At 42.7% G+C, this 21,322-nt stretch overlaps 1 protein-coding gene across 1 annotated transcript; it reads right to left on the reverse strand.

Annotated features, from left to right (window-relative positions):
• Positions 1-7,288: 7,288 nt before the first annotated feature.
• LOC141833807 (protein NRT1/ PTR FAMILY 5.2-like) lies at positions 7,289-11,090 on the reverse strand. The gene is made up of 4 exons (XM_074721304.1): positions 10,893-11,090; positions 10,563-10,780; positions 8,257-8,828; positions 7,289-8,173 (listed from the first exon to the last, which is right to left on the reverse strand). The coding sequence occupies exons 1-4, from the start codon at positions 11,014-11,016 to the stop codon at positions 7,336-7,338; spliced, it is 1,752 nt and encodes a 583-aa protein (XP_074577405.1). The 5' UTR covers positions 11,017-11,090; the 3' UTR covers positions 7,289-7,335.
• Positions 11,091-21,322: the final 10,232 nt, after the last annotated feature.

Raw genomic sequence — 21,322 nt, forward strand, 5'->3', positions numbered from 1 at the left:
TCATTGGACTTGGTAACTTGCTGCCGACAAAATAACTAGAAATGAGATAACCATCCGGCCCCAAAAAAAAATATCTTCTTCCCGCATTTACAATATCCTCACTTCAAGTTGACTTACAACCCAAAAAGATTTTAAAAAATCAGTAACCAAATACAAGAATGCCTGATCCAATACGTATTTAGGAAGGGTCGCAGACTAAAAAAAGAGCAAATTCAAGAACCAGAAAAGATTCAGAACATAAATTTAGACCTCGAATGACAAATTTTCCACTCAATATTGCTCCCGCGAGGACAAAAATCTCGAAGAGGCATGAGGAGAAAGAGTAACCTGGCGACTTAGTGCCGGAGGACACAGACCGCTTGTCCCGATTCTTTGAGTACTTCTGGTGGAGGCGAGAGTCTGCTGCGGTTTACGGAGGACTGCGTCGCCCGCATTTGGATTTGCGATCGCCTTAAGACAGATCGTATGCCAAAACTAAAGTAGGCTACAGAGAAAGGGGGCATGTCATTGGTCCACCAAGTGGAGGCCACCGTCTTATGTTGTAACCTTTCACTCAAGTCTAGTCTCGTACTCCAACAGAAAACACCGAAGGGTGGGTCAGCGTATTCCTTAGGGTTTGCTTTTTTTTATTTAGCAATGGCAAAAAAAAAAAAAAAGGCTTGGAGTCGGCTAATTAATCCATAATAATGATTCAAAACAGTGAAGCAAAGTGAAGCCAACATTTTTAATAAATTCTTGCACTTAGGGTTGAGCAATCTATTCAAAATTGAATCGACATCGATTCAAAATTAAATTGATCGAGCCAATTTAATCAAAATCAAATAAATTTTAAAAAATTTAAACTAATCAAATTGGCTAAACTTTTTAATAAAAATCAAATAAATTAAATTGATAAAATATTAATTAATTCGATAAAAATTAAATTATTCAAACTTTTAATAATGATACATATTTAATCGGTGAAATCAAACAAATTTAAAAAAATTTTGTCACAACTAATCGAATTGACCAAATTTTTTAATACAAATCAAATAAATTAAATTAAATAAAATATTAATTAATTTGATAAAAATCAAATTAATTAAACTTTTCAATAATGATACATATCTATCTATTTTTAACTTTTAAGTTGGTGACTTTGAGAACGTGTATTTATTTATCATATTGCTAGTTGCAACTTTAAGAACATTGTATCATTGGAGATCATGCAAAATCACAAATTGAAATATTATCCATCGTTAAAATCTCTAACAATTGTTATGGTTGCAAAAGAGAAATGAAAGAATGGAAATAAAAAGATAGTTGGTTCTTTTTCTATTGACAAGAATTATAAAGATAAAATTTGTGTGATATTTTTTTAATGAAAGGTAATATATATATATATATCATCAAAATGTACGATCGTATGTTAATTTTTTATAAAATATGATATCTAAAAAGGATAATACATGTATATGCACGAATAACATTGTTGGATTACCGTGTAGCTGACTAACAGAAAAACATAATATGTATCCTTTTCACGGCCGCCGTAGTACCAAGTCCAAAGCCAACAAAAGAGGTCACAATCGCCTCTAGTGATATATGTGTCGTCACATGTTGAGCCCCTCACAGCACCAGTCCTCCAACTCTAGCCATCTAGTATCCATTTGAGCCTCCTCCACTAGCCATATGTATGATATGTAGGCTCAAATCAGCATGGATTTAACAGTCATGTGATTAGATGTCGAAAAGCAAGTGCTCCTTCCCTTGAATCCTGCCTTATATCGATATGCATCCATCTGGCCCATGCCCCATCTAATATGCAATTGTCATACATGCGCCAGCATCCCGCATCCATCCCCAGCCCATGCATCTTTGTGTCTACTTTAACAAGTGATCAGTTGTCAACGAATTTGATATGTCTTTACTACGAATTTTACTATGAACTAGGTAGATCATCCTCGACGGATCTATTCACCTTCTCTAGGTTTTTTGACAAAGTCTTAGCCTTAAATAGATGTTTGTCATATATTGTTAGAAAGTCCATGAGATTATGAAAGGAGAGTGTCAAATGATGGCTACAAATATGCATATTCTTTTAAGATGAATGAAAAGAAGATTGTTTTAACTCCATTTTAACCATCTAAAGCCAATCCATTAAAGCAGAAAGTTAGTGTTCTCATATCTTATGACAAATTCAAAGGTGAATTAAATAGAAAGGGGTCATGATATTTTGACTATTGTAGTAGTCAAAAGAGAATCAATAACACAAGGAATCACTAGTTATTATGAAAACTAATTTTTAAGGAATTTCAAGATGTTATACCAGAGGAGATTCCACATGGTGATGAAAAAAAATCAAAATAACTCCCCTATATATATAATTAATTTCCTTATCCATTTACAAAATTAACTCAATAAAATTCATCAAAACTATTTACATTCTTGCATACCACAAAATTAACTAAGTTGATTACCTAAGATTAAATCACATTCTTACATTAAACCATAAACGAATCTACAAGTTCCAACTTCCAAAAGTCCCAATGAATATAAGTTCAAAAAAAAAATTTTGCCCCAAGCAATGGTTTGGCAATAAAGTGCTCAATGATTTATTTAAGTACTCACGATTTAAATCTCAGATACGACGCATTGTATGAGAAATTAAGAATTACAAGTTTTGCCAAATGTTAATAAAAATTTAAGAGATGATAAACATAATTCAACTTACACATAAATTACATTGTGAAGATTAAAGATTAAAAATTATATTATAATTTTGATTTTTGGATAATGTGGCAACGTAGAAATTTTATTTTGTCCTTGAGACCCTCTCCTTGTGGTGTACTTGTCCCTAAATGATCAAGAAGTAAAAAATCATAAACTTCTAAAGTAATTTAAGAGCATGGAATGATGGAAGAGCAAGTAATACTTCAATTGAAGTTTCCTCTATTTCAAGAATCAATTTAAATAAAAAATCACTCAAAATTAAGGAAACATGGATGGGGCAAGTAAAAAATCATGAATGTCAATACCTATTTATAAGCTAAGTGAATGTCGAGTAGTTTAATTATTTTAAAAATATAAATGAATGCATGTCAATAACCTATTAAGCTGAGTGAGTTCTTCGACTAGCTAGTTTAACTAGTTGAAGAGAGAATTATCAATCAAATAATTTTCATGGCATCGTTCAGAAGAAACATCTTTGTAATGCAACTTCATTGTTTGATCCCTTCTACATCGATCATCTCCCATATTAGGCAATGATAATTAAAACATCTTGTTCGATCATCTCCCTTCTACATCGATCAACTTACTTTGATTAATCTTGAAGATTAATAACTAAAGGGACAACATCTTGCCCGAGTTATTATTTTTTCACGGATCATTGTAGAAGACACTTGCTCTACATTTCGTATTATACAATTTCCAATCAGGGCAGTCACAGGAAAAAGAGCTCTAGTGCAAGTTATTTTAACTAATGAAGCAAATGAGTTATCATAAAATATATTGAGTTTAAATATGTATACTTGATGGTATTTTCAAACCGAGGTCAAATAAGAAGGCAACCCGTAATTAGAGTTGTCAAACAGGCTAGCTAACTCATGGTGAGGCGGGCTAACTCATGACGGACTCATCATATGGCGGGGCGGGGCGGGGCGGGGCGGGCCAACCCACCAACTTGACGGATTGGAAAATCTCTAACCCAACCCAACTCAAGGCGGATCGCGAGTTAGGCGGGTCAATCAAAGGGTCTATTAAAAAATAAAAAAATATTAAAAATATTAAAAATTTTAAGTTTAAATTATAATTTAAATTGATTAAGTTAAAATTTTTAAATTTGAATTATAATTTTTAAGCTTGAATTATAATTTAAATGGATCAAACTCACTAATTCATTGAGTTTTCTATTTCAATTTTAAAATTTAAAATAAATAAATAAACTTTCTCAATCCGTGGGCCAATCCAAGCCCGTCGTGGGCCAACCCACACAGGTCATGGGCCTAAGCGGGTCAACCTTGTTGGATTTAATTTCTTAAAAATGGGATTAATTGTAATTTGTATATGTGGATACAAATCGAACTCATTTAAGTGATCTAATTAAAGTTTATCGAGTTTTGGATTATTGGATGTGGATTAAATATGTAAAATCCGTTAGTCCGTTCCGGTATTATTGGATATAAATTAAATTTATTGAATCTATTAATCCAATTAGATATTATTGGATAAAGACTAAGTATATAGAATAAGTCAATTTATTCCATTATTATTTTTTTAAAGGTTGATAATGAATTGGACAACTATATATATAGGATTTAGTCCCCGAGGGTTTAGGATAATTGACATCTCGCCTTCGTTTCCCATTGACGAAGGAGTTACGGTGCCGTCATCCTAATTCCCTTGGAAGATCAACCTTTTGCTTCCGCTTCTTCTTCTTCCACAGGGATCGAGCAGTTGTCGTTGCAGGATAAAGACGATGACTCTTCAATCGGGTTCTTTATCATTACTTTTGGTATTTATATGTTAAACCATGTTATTCATAGAAACTAGATCCTTATTATTGTATTTCCTATTTGAAGTTCTTATCCGGTTTTATAGAACTTATATCATTTAGGATTTACAAGTTCTATCAAACCCATCTGAACCCATCTTAAAATGGATTGATAAAATTCCAACCCAACCTACCTAAATTACTTGGCGGGGCGCGGGCCAACCTGACGGGCCTAATCCAACTTGACGGTTATACCCGTAATTCAGAAGAGGCTACTGAACTAAGCACATAATTTGTAAACAACTTGATGTTCGAGTGCAAATCTATCTAACCTGAAACTGAAAGATGACCGAGGAGGCGAGGATGGAGAGACGACCAATGAGGAGGATTGGACACCATTGAGTCTGACTGTGAGTTGTTGCACCGGTCACTGACTCCTTTCTGGTGTGAGGGCGAGAGGCGAGATGACTCGAGAGAATTGAGCAAGAGCAACGGCCTCACCGGCGACGAGAATGATGGGAAGAGGGGAGGGTTGAGGATCGAACAGGGCGAACCTACGGAGATGAGGAGTCGCATGCAGCATACGTGAGGTGAGGAGTGGTGCATGACTCCAATTAAGAATTTAGGATTTATTGGCTTAGAGATTTAAGTTCTGGTTCGATTGATAATATCAGTTTATTCGATTTAATAGAAATAGAAGTTTTAAAATTGAGATCGAACTGAATTATGTAAAATAATCAATATTTTAAAAAAATTAAAATTTTAAAATAACGAAATCAAACTTTTAAATTCAATCGATTATTTTAATTTAATCAAATTTTTGTTCACCTTTTCTTTTCTTGCACTTCTTACTAAAGATGAAAATGAAAGAAATAAATAAATTACCAATCAAGAATGTTATGGCCTTCAGCTTAAGTCCAAGCTCTTGGGCAATTAATCAATTTAAGCATAAGAATTGTAGAATATTATTTATAAAGTTATGCACTTAAAAGTTCTCTCAGAATTTATATAGTTTAGGTGTCAAATTTTTTTACTTTCTAGACACCTTTAGATTAATAGAATTCCAATCCAATTGATTGGCACCCAAATGTGAAAGTTGAACTCTAATCGTTATACCTTTAGTTGACTTAAAGCAGTTTCAGTTGGCTGATCAAATATTAATTCAATCAATTGAAAACCCTTTTAGTCAACTATAACTCAAATAAAATATTTTGGGATCAAAAACTTACCTCCAATCAATTATAATTAATTCCTTGTTGCACTACTCGATTGGTCATATCCAATCGACTAGAACACTAGCTAGATTTGAGCTTACTAGAACAATTGGTAAGTCATCATCAAGGCCTAGGACTTGAATCAGTCAACAAAAATGTTTGGGTGTTTCTCAAAGTTATTAGGCTTCAACATTAAGCCTAACTAGCACATCACTACCTACCTAGATAATCATAGCCCATAGTTATATTTTATGCACAGCAAACTGTAGGTGATAATGCATGGTTCATTACCATGGGCATAGCAAGGTTCCTACTGTTAAACATAAAATAAAATTCAGATATTCAATTTTTATGATCTGATTAATTTTGAAAGTGAACGACTAATCTGAGAAACACAGATGACTCTTGGCCTGACGGCTCAGCTGTCACCAATAGTTCGAGCATTTTTGCATGCATACTTCAACAAGTACAATAGACAGGAATCACAATATGGACCAAGAAATAAAAGCTCGAAACATACATAGGACCGGGAGAGATTATTCACCACGAGCACATGGAAATAGATAGGAAGCAAGCCTAGCTAACCTCACACCTTCCAACTAATGATCAATGAAAAATCATAGACTGAAATTCTTGAGGGTTGGGAAGAAGAGGTTAACGAAAGAAAGAATACATGAGGCAACACAATCCTAACATACACTTCTTCAAACTCAAGGTGAGTGGCATACCACAAGTCCACAACCAAAAAGGTAGAAAACACAAGGATTTTACAAGGGCAATTGAATTCAATGGAAGGACGACATTGATTTGAACATGGCCAGGGAATTCATAAAATTAATGCATATATTATTGTTACATTAACATTCTAAAGTGGCCAAATTTGATCAAACTATTTTGATGCATTTGATAAAATATTTAAGTTAAATTTGATATGTGATACTGATGATGCGTGCATCAAGCTAAGTGTGTAAGAATTATATTAGTGTCACTTTGGAATTATATATGTATACAAATTTTATTTCAGAGAAAGTAATTAGCACTATTATAGTTCGAGAATAAACTCAGAATCTTCTTCGAATGGCAACGGCTATATGTGTAAAACTCTTTCATGTTGGACAATTTTGTCATGGGAGATATAAGGAATGTAATCTGAATTAAAATTACAAATGAAATAAGACTTATTATCATCTAAGCTCCTGATTCGACCGACTACTCTAAGTGCTTCTTGAGCCCGTTCGAGTGGAAGCCGCTGAGCTACTCTCGTGTTTCTTGAGTATTGTGAAGTCTGCAGTCCGAAGCTTCTCGAGTTCTTGTGAGAAGAGAAGTTTGAATCAGGGCATACAGTAATGCCCGAGCGATTGTCGCGAATAGAAAGTCGAGTGCTTCTCGAGCTACACCGAATGCTGCCAAGTGGATCCGTCACTAGACTATTGAATTAGTCGTCGAGTCCAAGTTGATTGTCATTGCTTGTGCGTCGAGTTGGGAGAACATTGTTAAGTCAGGGAAGTCGCATGCCTAATTGTCAGTGTTGCTTGAGCCTGAGTGCGTTTAACATAATTTTCAAAACTAAATTCGTCCAATCTTTGACACTGCTTCAATATGAGACTAAAATGGCATTCACAATAAAGCCCTCCCTAGCTTTTCCATTCACATTTCTAACACTTCATTCATCGACCCCTCCTGCGTCGGCTCTGCTCTGTAAACGTAGTACCTGCTCACCACATAAAATGCGGCGAAGTTGAGGCAATCGAGCACGACGAAGAAGGCGTAATAGTAATCCAGGTGCGACGCGTTCAAATTGTTGAGTATCCACCCATGGCCATGCTGCCTCGTGATGCGCTCCACGGTGGAGAGCAGGAAGCTACTGAGGAAGTTGCCGACGCCGAGACTGGTCATGGCGTAGGACGTCCCCAGGCTCTTCATCCCCTCGGGCGCCTGGTCGTAGAAGAATTCGATCTTGGCCACCTCCAGGAACGCGTCCGCCACACCCATCAGCACGAACTGAGGCAGCAGGATGAAGATGGTGAGCGGGACGCCCGCGCCACTCTCCACCAGCCCGTGCTCCCGCGCCACCGCCAGCCGATGCCTCTCCGTCAGCGACGCCACCGACATGATCACGATGTGGATCGCCATCCCGGCGCCCATGCGCTGTAGCAGCGAGATGCCGCGGGGGTTCCCGGTGAACCGGCGCATGAAGGGGACGAAGTAGCGGTCGTAGAGGACGATGCTGACGAGCATGGAGATGGTGACGAAGGCGGCGAGGCTCGCCGGAGGGATTTTGAAGTTGGGCCCGATGTGGCGTTCCAGGGTGGTGCCCTGCTTCACGAACAGGGTGTTGATCTGGGCGTACATTGTGCTGGGGATGAACGTGGTGATGAGGATTGGGATCATCAGCAACATTTGCTTCGTCTCCTCCACTTGCGTCACCGTGCAGAGCGCCCATGGATTCGTCGGACCCGTCTTCACTGCTGCTTTATTCAGAATCCTGGTGACGGATGTTAAAAATTGTAATTTTGATGTGTGATCGGAGTAAAAAATCTGATTGCGATGAGAAATCGTATAATTCACCTCCAAGTTGGTGTGGAATCGATGCGGTATTTTCCGGGCCCGGCATAGGCGTCGAAATCGAGCTCGTGCAGCTCCTTGGGGTCGCTGGGCAACCGCACGGTACATTTCCGGGCGGCGGCCACGATAACCCTGGCCATCTTGGTGAAGGGACTCCCGGCGGGGATCCTGTGGCGGTAGAAGGGAGTGCCGGCGACGAAGACAGAGATGGAGATGGCGAGGCCGAGGGTGGGCAGGGCGTAGCCGAGGGTCCATCCGACGTTGTCCTGGATGTACACGAGGATGGTGTTGGCGAAGAGGGTGCCGAAGAAGATGCTGAACATCCACCAGTTGAAGAAGGAGAGCTTGTGCGTGCGCTCGCGGGGATGGAACTCGTCGAACTGGTCGGCGCCGATGGTGGAGATGTTGGGCTTGGTGCCGCCGGTGCCTACGGCGAGAATGTAGAGCGCGCAGAAGAAGACTCCGAGGTGCAGCGGCGTGGCCTCGGTGGAGCAGGAAGGGTCGCCGGTGTTGGCGCCGCACGGCGGCGGTTTGAGCGACGGCAGCGATACGGACAAGGTCAGTAGACACATCCCCTGTTTCGAAGCAAGCGCCAGGCATCACAAACGTGACTTGAAAATTATCTCACAACCAATTAATTTAATTTGTTTTAATTTCACAAGGGAAATTATAGATTAATAAAATAGAATTTATAATTTTAAGTGATTTTGTTTGGCATGCAAGGTGCTTACGTTGTCTATGTATTATCTTGAAACAATTGTGCATGAATTATAAAAAAGATATTTATTAAAAATAAATAAAGGTAGTATAACTAAATAAAAGTATTCCCATTGTATGATTAATTATTTTTTTTTATCAAAATAAAGACGTCTACATTATTATAATTGAATGAAAACGTAGTTGTTAATTATTGGACAAAAATAAGAAGACTTATTTTTAAATTATGAAAAGGACGTCCTATTTTATATATTTTTTTTTATTGAAAGAGCACTTCATTCCATATAAAATGACATAATTATCCTCTAATATTATTTTTATTATTATCCTGTCTATATTTTTCGCTTAAATTCTAACTTGGTTGGACGCATCATAATAGTTAGGTACTCGTAATTGTTATATAGTTGTAGCAGTTATGATTTCGTAACTACTATAACTATAACAATTATAACAACTATAAACTGTAGTTGCTACAACATAAAAAATAATCTTAAATAAAAAAGATTAAAATTTTTCGAAGTCTCTGAAAAGCCTTTTGGGTATAAGACTGAGTCATTATAGGTTACACCCAATAACAAATATAGATCTCTAAACAAGTTTCGATTTGATATATTATACATTCTGTGATTCAACCCGAAATAAAAGTTATGACTTCTTATAGTTTATTTAACATTCACAGTTATAACAGCTATGGAATCATAACTGCTATAACTATACAACTGTGACGTTGTAGCACCTACAATTACTACAACATGTTCGATTGATTCAAGATTTAAACGAAAAATAAAGAGGAGAGATAATAATGAAAATAATATAATGAAAGTATAGAGACGAGGGCATCCCTTCAACGAATCGATAAAAAAAACACCCATTTGATCTTTGCCCTTAATTATTTTTTGTCATGTATTTATTATAATTAAATGAAAGCATAGTCTATAACTGAACAAAGATGTTTGTATTAGGTTAAATTTTTGTTGGGAAAATTAAATAAAATGAACTTGCATATATGAATTTAATTGTACATTATAAAATGAGCTTGCATCTAAAGATTTTTTTTTTAAAAAAAAAGGTTATCAACCCCAATCTTGACAATTTTGTCTAGGATTTAACATAATGATTCTGCTTGACAATTTTATCATCTTAGTTCTAATAAAGTTAGAAGATTTTAAGTATTGTAATAATTGATTTTTTATAGAGTTTTTTTTGTCAAAATAAAGACACATGTTATAATTAAACAAAAACACCTATTTTAACTAAATGAAAATATTTATTGTAACTAGACGAAAACATATTTACTGCAACTTAAATAAAAAGACACCTATATTTTAGTTACATTTTGTTATACTATTATTAAATACGTTATCAGAGGTTTTAATGAATTGATGTTTAAAAAGAAGGAAAAAAAAAAAAACTTAGCCAAAAAAAAAGGAGTAAAATACAAACTCATAAAATAAAAGAAACTATTTTTTTAAAAATTTAATTTATTGGCTTATCGTCATTTATCACATCTGTTTTATATTACGAGATGAGCCATAGGTAAAGACGAAGGAAGGGCGTGCTTTCCAACTTGAATAGGTCAACGGAGCAATTACCGAGAGGTAGATGATGGAGGCGATCATGAAGGTCCAGTAGCGGCCGAGGTGCGCGTCGGCGACGTAGGCGCCGATGATCGGCGTCAGCCAGACGGTGCCGACCCAGTTGGTGACGTTGTTGGAGGCCGTGACGGTGCCCTGGTGCAGCTTATTCGTCAGGTACAGTATCAGGTTGGAGGAGATGCCGTAGTACGCCATGCGCTCGAACACCTCGTACACTGAACACACACACACACATGCGTATATAAATATCAGCCAACCAATTCGTCGAACACCTGGTGCGCACACGGAAGCAAAACAAAAAAGATCGCCGCGCGGAGGAGTTCGTACCGACGACGAAGGAGCAGGCAGTCCACCCTCCTCGTTTGGACCGGAGGACAGGGTTGCCTTTGAGGTCGACGGTGCCGTCCTTGGTGTACTCCCCAAGCCCCGAATCGTCGCAGACGTCGGCCATGGCGGTCGATCGAGCTCAGTGAGTATTTGTCCCGCGAGCTTGGGATTTTATAGAGGGAAAAAACGAATTATTACGCTAGCAAAATGATTTTGTGCGGTAGCGCGTGTTTTCCCGTTTCCAGAAGCACTGGATAGAAGCTGAGAAGATTGTGATTTTTGTAATATACAAGTATATTGAGAGGGGCAAGCGGCAGCCATTAATAAATATGGAATACAAGTATATCAATAAATATAATTATCATGAGAGGGGCAAGCGGCAGCCATTAATAAACAAACCGATTGTGATTTTTGTAATATACATATCAAACTTCCCAGATGGATGGTGTTCCAGCTAGATGCCCTAGACGGTTAAGTCATCAATTAAGAATATATCATCTCAACCTTTGCTGGTTCTACCGACGAGAGAACCTGAGAAGAAAGAGCTGAGTGAAAGGGGTCAGCGAGGCGTCGGAGATTCCCGATTCTCCGACGTTCAAGTCAGTCAAGAGCAAGAATGAAGAAGAAACAGTATGTGAAGTGAAGAGAATTCGAGAGAGAGTGTCCTTCATACATGCGGGGATTTATATAGTAGCTGAGGGGAACATTTCTTCTATTAGAGGAGCAGGCTGTGCAATGTCTTAGGGAGGCAGATTTCTGTGATTTGCTAACAAATGAGCTAGTAATACAGCATTAGGGGAACCATCTCTGATGATCTCTAACCACCCCGCAGTTTGGTAGAGCTGATTATTCTCATCTTTTGGCTGTAGGTACAATTGCACGAAGATCTAGGGGACCAGGTCTGAAAACCTAGTAACCGCTCGCACGCTTGATTGTCCTTTAGTACTGAAGATGGCCAAGCGAGGCTGAGTGATCGGAGGAGGTCGGATTGGTTGAGTAAAGCCAAGTAACTGCAGAGGTCGGAGTGGTAGGGGTCGAGTGAGGCCGAGACATATAGCGGAGCTGCCGAACTGACTAAGCAAGTGGATGAGACTGAGTGGTCGAGACTGAGTGGCTAAGCTGTGTGGCCGAGCTGCATGGCCGAGCTGTGTGGCCGAGCTGCATGGTCAAGCTGTGTGGCCGAGTTGTGTGGCCGAGTTGTGTGGCCGAGCTGTGTGGCCGAGCTGTGTGGCCGAGCTACGTGGCCGAGCTGACTGAGTATGTCGTCGTAGAGCTGAGTCCGAGCTGATTGAGGGGCCAAGCTGAATGATACTGTCTGGGCTGAATATTATTGTAGTTGGGTCAGTCGAAGCGTTACTGGGCTAGTCAAAATATGGTTTGACCATTGACTATTGACCTACCAGATTAGATCGGTTATTGATCCATTTTGCCATGTCAGACCGATAAAGACCCGCCATATCACAAAAGCCTCCCCATTAAGTCTAGTCGAAGGAGGTGTATGCTGACTGATTAGACAACAATTAGCCTGAGTATCCTTCACTGGGTCAGGTTTGGGGGCGTTGGCTCTGATCTGGCGGGTGTTAGAACAATTAGCGAGTTGTGTTCGCACTGAATAGATCATAAGGGGTCAGCACTTGTCGGCCAAGCAAAACCTAGCAAGCTGAGTCAGCCATAATGAGTCGGCGAGTGTTGGATGGATTTTGATCTGGCTTGAGCACGGGTCGGCTTGGTGAGCGTCGGCCAAGTGGATGTAGTGGATCAGTATGCGGATTGGGGTTCAGCTTGAGAGTCAGAGACAGACAGGCGTGTTCGAGAACGCTTTGCCTTGTCCAAACCGAGAAGGTTTTTGGCTTGGCAAGTTAAGAAAGCTAGGCAGGTCAGCTCGGCTTCGTACGTATGTTAGCCGAGTAGATGTAGTGGGTCAGTGTGTGCACTGGGGTCGGATCGGAGGTCTAATCACATTTAATGCGCGAAATACGCAATCATCCGTGGATGTAAGGGGCGTATCACCGCATTGATGGCAGAGAGCATGCGCGATCACTAACAAGATCCGTACGGTCGGATCCGTCGTTAGACGACCACTCGCCGTTGTCAGACCTTCGACGGTGCGGATGAAGGGTCCGGCGAGAGGCAAGGGCCAAGATTGACGTTGAGCAAAGAGGGTGGAGAGAGACTGAGCCAATCGGATTGGTCGGACGTGCGGTGTAGATCTGGCCATCGGGGCATAACCACCGTGATCCAATGGCCTCAAGGCGACCATGTCACCCTCGTTGGGTACTATAAAAGGGGGACTTCGTTGGCATGTTCAAAGTTATCGAATTCAAGTGCTACGTGCCTCTACTCTATGTCTCCATCTTTTCTCATAGCACATCTGAGCCCTTTCTCCGTGAGTTTTTGTAAGTCCGACCCCTTTTCCGTTAGCCCCGACCCGTTCTTTCATAACTACCGACCCCTATGGCTCCCAAATCTCCCAAATCTTCGGAAATCCCATGGTTCGAGACCCGGCGCCCTGTTTATGACAGGGATGCCATCAGTATGTTATGAACCCAGTTCGAGATTCCAGCCGACCACACCATTCACGTGCCCATGCCCGAGCATCGAGCCCACGAACCCTTCCCGGGCCATGTCACTTTCTTTTACGACCAAATGACTAGTGGTCTTAGGTTTCCAATCCCCTCCTTCATACAAGAGCTAGCCAATTTTTACCGAGTCAATCTATACCAACTCGCCCCCAACTCCTACCACCTAATTTGTGGTACAATCATCATATGCCGGCTGTAGCAAATTCCATCGACCCCGACCCTCTTTAACGCCTTATATGACTTGCGGTGAGGCGAGTGTGGGGTTTTTTATTTTTCCGCCCGGCAAGGGTGTAATTTTTTGAGTGAGTACCCGACCTCCCACAAGGGCTGGAAGGGTCGTTTTGTATATATCAAACCTCCACAACCGTATACTTGGCTGACCCAATGGTCGACCGACCTACCTTTTGTTTCCGCCGTAGGTCAGAGCCGCCAATCTCGATCCTTTTTGGAGGTGATGGCAATCATGGATGAGTTGAGCTTCAACGTCAACCATCTAGTGGAGAATGAGGCCCTGTTGTATCGAGCAGGGCTGAGTTCGATCTATATTCGGCTGGGGGATCAACTAAGTAAGAGAGTTTTTTGATAATTTTGTTCACCATCACTGACTAACTCTTCCTTATCTTTGCAGGCTGAATCATGCTGAATGCCTCGATGAACAAGATCCTTAAGTGGGATCTGGCGTCCGTGGAGAGCCTATGGGATGAAGGGGACGCCACTGAAGAATCCAGGGCTTTGTCGCTGTCCGAGTGTCCCCTGCGAGCCGACCAACGAGTGTCGATGCTCCCTGACCCAAGACTAAGGGGGCCGCTCTAGTCGAGCACCGCCAAAGCCGAAGAAGACTCCGGGTGTCGACAGCTCGACTCGGACCCGACCGACTGAGGGGGCCAGAAGAAGAAGGCCTCCTCCCACAGCGCCATTGCCGAGGCCGAGCAGTCCAAGAAGCGAAAACCCCTTGCGTCCGCCGAGAGGACTAACTCGGAGCAGACGCCACCGACCCAGTCGCTGGTGCGCAAGGGCAAGGACCGGCTTGACAAAGGGTCGAAGGCGTCTCGGTCTGCATTGGCCGTTCAGCCTAGCGGCGCGACCTCGGAGGGGCAGGGCGTCGTCGCTCAATCTCCCCCCTCATCTCCGACGGAGGCTTCTCCCGAGCGTGTCTGAGTCGACTCGGGGGGCCTATTCGCTCGGGAGCTGGGCGAGGAGGCGAGCGAGCGCCTCGAGGCGCATTAGGCAATCATCCCTCGGTTCGGGATGATTTAGCTAAGTGAACATTTATACGAGTCGTACATAAAGGTGAGTCAGGTGTCGTATGCGTAGGGTTGTTTGTTTATTTCATTTAGTTTCTGACCAGTCTTGTTTGTTTGCAGACCGGCATGGAGCAGAAGGCTCTCCATCGCCATCTCGTCCGAGCGGATGAGCGCATCGCTCAGATGGACAGTGAAATAACTCGCTTGTGGGCGCAGTTGGTGGACCGATCCCAGTGCAGAGTGGACTATAGGAGGCACTGAGGGAGGCCGACCTGGCTCGAGATGAGCTAGCCGTGGCTCGGGGCGGTTAGGAGAAGGCGGAGGCGAGGGCGAAGGAGTGGCGGACGAAGGCCCAGGACAATCTGACCCGGGTCCATGAGCTGGAGCTAGAGTTGGCCCGAGTCAGAATCGAGGCCGAGGACGCGTACCAGTCCGAGAAGCAGGCCAGGGAGTCCTACTTACAAGCAGAGCACCTGGCTGTCCGTCGAGAGGCCGAGCTGGTAACGGCCAAGAATCAACTTCTTCAGCTGAGGACCGACTTCGGCTAGCAACGAGAGCAACTGGGTCGGCAGCTGGAGGAGGCTTGAGCGAAAGAAGAGCAATTCATTTTAGAGCTCGAGGCAGTACAGGCGGAGATGGAGGACCTCCAGATGAGGGAGGAGGCTTGGCTAGAGGAGCGCCAACGAGCCTTCCTGACCTCGTCTGACTTCTTCCACTTGGTGGCCTTGAAGTCGAGCAAAATGATGGAGTACGACTTCAAGGGTGTCATTCGACATTTCTTGAAGTCGGGACTCATTGTTCGGGATGTCGACCTCAATTTCCTGGACCTGAGGAAGGCATGGAACGACTTGCCTGAGGCCGACCGAAGGGATTATCCCAAGGAGGCTAAAGGACTTAAAGTTCCCGCGGGGCCGACTGCACGGACCGAGGAGCTGACCGCGACCGAGTTCGCTGATCCTCCAGCTCAGGGTGAGCCAACCGACCCTCCGACAGATCCGACCGACCCTCCAGTGGAGCTGACCGACCCTCCCGCAGAGCCAACTAACCTCCCAGCCCCGATCGAGCAAGCAAGGGAAGCCGAGCTGACCGCTTGAGCTCGGGCCCATATGTTTGGTTTTTTTGTAATCTCTTTTTGTAACTTTTTCCTTTTGGTGTAATGAAAAACTTAATGAAATAGTTTTTGACATGCCTTTGGTTTCTTTGTTTCTACTGTATGCGGGGAATGGTTAAGTGTCCGAAGTCAGATCGAGCAAATGAGAGGCAAGTGAGGGTTCGACCTGGGTGAAGGAGATGGATTTATTTAGCCGATTGAGTGTAAAGCCACTAATCAGCCGAGCCAAACAAGTGAATGACTCGGGCAAGTGAGACCGGAGTCGACACCAAGTTAGATGCAGTTCAGGTCGAGTGAGGGAGGTATGTAACAGAGTCAGTCAAGTGTCTAATCCGAACGAAAAGAGATAAGTAACTCGGCCAAAAAGATAAGGCTGAGATCGCAATCAAGCCACGATCCGACTATGCAAAACCGAAGTCGGTGTTGCACTTAAGCGAGACTCGAGTAGCGAATAAGCTCTTTGAATGACTTGGATGACTGATTCCAAGGCTTTCCCATGAAGTATCTGACTAACACATTGTCTTCTACCGAGCTGTTTGAGGGGCGAATGGAATCATAGTCCTTTCCGAACCGATCATGAGGGACCTTACTCGGACACTCAGTAAATCTGCCTAAGTATTAACAGCGGCCGAGTAAGTAAACTACTTAGCCGAGCAAGAACAAGGTCACGAACAAACTTAATCAAACAATAATGAGGCCCTGACCCCCATAACTTTGGTTGGTCGGGTGGACCTCAGGATGCATACAAAATGAGTTGAGTAATGATTCAAATGCGTAGGATCGTTGAGCGAGGTCAGAGTAATTGCCAAGCTAAATGCTTTTCGAGAAGTGCGAGTCTAAGGAAACAATCCGATTGAGCGAAGTTGAGGCCATTTCTAAGTCGAGCGCAAAAGACTATGCTTGCAAACGCAGTAAGTCAAACGAAGCGTTAAATTCGAGTGTAGTGCGAGCGAATGATCGGACCACTTGGCTTAGAGAGACCGAGGCGTCCGGCGTAGTGTTTTCGTATAAATGTATTCAAGTAATTGATTCAGGCGAGTGAACTCGAAGTCGTTCTCGAACCAAACACTACCAACGGTGAACGAACGAATGAGCTGCATATGCGAGCTTGATACAACCAGAGAAAGTTAGTAGGTTGTGGGTCGGATCATGGTCGAGGTGTGTGGTGAGCCAGGCCCATCGACCGACCTACAATATTGCATGGCGAAAGGTCGAGAGACTAGGCTGCCGGAATCACCGAGTTATTAAGTGAATGAAGCCGAGAGGGCTATTGAGGGGCTGATTGCTCGGGAGACTGAACTATTGAGTGAATGCAGTCAAGAGGGCTACTGAGAGGCTAAGTGCTCGGGAGGCTGAGCTACTGAGTGAAGTCGAGAAGGCTATTGAGAGACTGAGTACTCGGGAAATTGAGCCACTGAGTGAAGCTGAGAAGGCTACTGAGAGACTAAGTACTCGGGAGATTGAGACACTGAGTGAAGCCGAGAAGGCTACTGAGCCTTGAGGGATCCGAGCCTGTCGTAAGACGGAGCCATCAGCGACAGGGCTGAGAGGGCCGAGAAGGTCTGAGCTATGAGTATTTCGAGCATGTCGTAAGGCGGAGTCATCATCGATAAGGCTAAGAGGGCCGAGAAGGCCTGAGCCATGAGTATTCCGAGCCTGTCATAAGGCGGAGCCATCAACGACAAGGCTGAGAGGGGCGAGAAGGCCTCAGCCATGAGTATTCCTAGCCTGTCGTAAAGCGGAGCCATCAGCGTCAAGGCTAAGAGAGTCGAGAAGGTCTGAGCCATGAATATTCCAAGCCTGTCATAAGGCGGAGTCATCAGCGATAAGACTGAGAGGGTCGAGGAGGTCTGAGTCATGAATATTCCGAGCATGTCGTAAGGCGAAGCCATCAGCGACAAGGCTGAGAGGGTCGAGAAGGGGTTTGTTTGAAAATCTGCATTTTGCATATGTAGTTGTTACAGTAATGAAAGAGTAGGAAGTACCCTTCAAGTGCGGTATGGCTGCAGGTGAGTAGCATGCCATAGCCTCGGGAGTTCGTTATCCTGTGGGTCAGCTAGGTAGTATGTGTTGTTGGGATCGAGGCGTTCGCTAGAGGGGGTGAATAGTGTTGTCCTATTTGGCACCCAGTTCACTGTGTAGGTGTCTGGGGGTGGCGAGTGCATACAGTGACCATACATGTTACTTGTGATGTATGCTGCATATGTGCATGCATTTATTGGTAGTTATTTTCTTGCATTTGTTGACAATTTATTTTATGACATCTGTGTGTGTGTTTGTTGCATTTGTATGATATATGTTTGTTGCATTGTGTGACATTACATGCATTGGTTGTATATGCATGATATTTGTTATCTGTTATTGACCTTGTTCACTAAGTATCATATTGAGACTGTATATCTTGTTGATACCCATGTTTATATATATGTTGTGCACTTCTATTTTAGTATCTACTGAGTATTTTATACTCACCACCTAGACCCTGAGATTTCCTTTCTTTCTCCCTAGGTAGCCGATCGATAAGGTTATTGTCTTGAAGCTTAGAGTTCTGCTAGACTGCCCCCATCTCACAGTAGGAGGAGTTTGATTTCGTTTGTGTGTTTGGAGTAGTGTTTTGGATTTCTGTTCGTATTTGTGTGAATTTGGATCCTGTTATAATTTTGCTGCGGAATTTCTGTTATCGTGGATTTATGGAGTTTCTACTTTGTTTTATTGTGGAGTTTACATCTAAGAATTGTTATATCGTGTGGATTTGCATTTATACGTTGTTGGGTTGTAGTTGTGGTTATACATTGATTGGTTTGATGTTGTGGCTAAATGCTACTGGTTTCTTGTGGTGGGTTGTTATATCATGCATGTGTTAGATTACTAGTTTGTGGTCGTGTGGACCCTTATTCATATAGTTTAGTCTTTTTGGATACATGTAATGTATTAGTGAGTGGTCATGTGGGCCTATGATAAAATGTATTCAGGGAAAGTTGAATTGTTACAGGAGAGATGCTGCCGAAATTTTTTGGACAAACGTCTCTCAGGAGTGACAACCTTAATCAAGAAAGGCAGGACCTGGTCTGATTGGAGGCGACACGTCGGACATAAGGCTCAACTCCAGGGCTGACTATCTTGGTCCCACACCCCTAGCTTCCACACTCGCGCTTCATAGCCTAGCAAGGTGGTTAATCTCTGATTTGGCTGCTCGACCGACTCGGAAACTAGCTCGACTCAAGATGCAACACCCGACTTCTCGTTAAGTTCCACTCGGGTTCAACACCAAAACACTGAGTCTGGGCCTCCCAACCAAGTCTCCACTCGGCCCCGAACTACATCTCAAATCACGTCTCAGCTCCAAGTCTCGGGCAGCCTTGGCTTGGACTCTCTTTGCCAGCTAAGTTCCACCCGCCCAGTGCCTTACTTTGTGCTTGACTGACTCTGTTGTCACTCCATCATTCATCTTGTCAGACTTTCGCCAGAAGAACACATGCAATGATATAACATTTGGCGTAGTTCGCTCACCCGATGGAGACAGTATGATTTATGACGACAGGGTGTGATGTCGTACCAGACATGGACGATAAGACCCTTCGTTACAGCGGCAGCGATGGGATATTCTCCTTACCTCTAATAATACATCTCTAACTAATATGGCATTCCCTTTATCGAAGATGGAACATCTTCTTCCCTCGTAATCCTATATAATAGCCTCTCTTGGCATCGGTGTAGGTACACTCGAATACGAAAACATACTTTTTCTCCTTTTCCTTGTCCTTCTTCCCCATCTCTTCTGACTTGAGTGTCGAAGCGGCTGAGCTAGGACACCCCTGGCCTCCGTTCTCACCCCCTTCCTTCTCCTTGCAGCTTGCGACACGTTAGATCATGGGGTCTTTCTCCCTGAAGCCGATCGTGGGTACTGTGTGACTCTGTCAACCTACAAGACAAGTGTCCAGTGACTCATCCGGAGGCGATCTTAAGCGGAACAATGGGATCTTCTCCTCGTCCCCTTCCTGTACCAATTCCATAAATTTCAAGTCATCGACCATGAGCTTTTCTTGCTCGATTTGAGTTCTCATCTGTCGTCCCTCTTGAGATCATATTAATTGTACCTCGTTGAGAGATTTTATTCCTAGGAGTATCTTGCTAAGTGATCTGGTCTTGTCTAAGTGGTTCTTGAGATGGCCATGATATCCCTGCAGCTCTTCTATTTTTGGACTGACCTCTAAACTCAGCAGGTCGAGGATGTTTAGCCGGAGATTAGTGAGGTGATTTTGGTGGGGGTCTAGCTTTCTCCTGCTGATGATGTTGCATTGCCTGATTTATTTCCTTAGTGAGTCAGTGGCATTCGTTGGTAGAATGACCATATATTTGATGAAAGGCACAAAAACAAGCAAATCCTTCTATAGGTTGTCTTCTCTGGCCACCATGTGGTGTCGGAACCCTTCCAACGTTTAAATAGTTTTTTCCCTTGGTTCTGACATGAGCGTAGTTGAGAAGCGGTCAAGGTATCATATTTCAGAGAGGTGGATGAGGAGCCTTATTCTCTTGCCGAGTAGGAGGTGGCTTTGACATGGTGATGTTGTTCTTCCAAGCACATTGAGTTTCTTCTACATTAATGTATTCTTGGCTCTCCTCAAGAAGCTGCCATAGTTGGCAAGGGGCTTCTTTATCAAAGATCGATCTGAAGAAATCTCCCTCTAACAATCTTTGAGAGAAAGCGTTGGTAAGAATCTTTAAGGTAGCAGAAGACACATCTAAGGCAACTCAATTGAAGTGTTAGATATATTCCTTTAGAGTTTCTTGGTTCTTTTGCTTCATTGCAAAAAAATTAAGAGAAGTTTTATGGTAACACTAACTGTTGGCAAAGTGATGTAAGAATATGGTGCTAACTCTTCAAAAGATCAGATAGAATCTGGTTGAAGTTGGCTAAACCACCTTTGTTTTGGTCCAGACAGAGTTGTCAGGAAAACTCTACACTTAACGTCATTAGTATATTGATGCAGAAGGGAAGCGTTCTCAAGCCGACATAGGTGATCTTCTAGATCTGATGATCCAATATATTCACCGAGTTGTAAAGGTAGGAAGTGACTAGGCAACTCTTCGGCTAGGATGTATCTTGTGAGAAAGAAGTGTCCCGCCTAGCCAGGGCACTTTTCCTCTCATTCAGCATGGTGGTTTTACCTCTTTTGGGGTCTCTTGAGGCATTTTCCATACCGTTGACTCTCGAGATTGCTCCTCTTGTTGGACTGATGCCCCTCTAGGTACTTCGACAAGGGCTATTGGCAAAGAATGTTGCTGCAATATCTCCTCCAGGGTAGCAGTCACAATCCGACTTAAATTCTCCATTGTCAGAGTAGGAGTTTCTAAATCGGGTATGACAACCCAATTCCTTTCACTACTAGATCCCTGCTCGTATTGATTTCTTTTGGCATCTCCCATCTCAACGTCTCACCTCAGACTTTCCCATATATGGTGTCAATTTGATACGATCTGAGATCAAGAGAT

This window comes from Curcuma longa, chromosome 8 (assembly GCF_044706935.1).
Source record: "Curcuma longa cultivar G26 ecotype Majalengka, Jawa Barat chromosome 8, ITB_CL_G26_1.1, whole genome shotgun sequence".
NCBI classification, from domain to species: Eukaryota; Viridiplantae; Streptophyta; class Magnoliopsida; order Zingiberales; family Zingiberaceae; genus Curcuma; species Curcuma longa.

Coding starts and splice junctions, on each gene's coding strand:
- LOC141833807 (XM_074721304.1), bottom strand. CDS start 11,016: ATGGCCGACGTCTGCGACGATTCGGGGCTTGGGGAGTACACCAAGGAC. Junction 10,781..10,892: donor TGCCTGCTCCTTCGTCGTCG/GTACGAACTCCT, acceptor GTGTGTGTTCAG/TGTACGAGGTGTTCGAGCGC. Junction 8,174..8,256: donor GATTCCACACCAACTTGGAG/GTGAATTATACG, acceptor ATCCGTCACCAG/GATTCTGAATAAAGCAGCAG.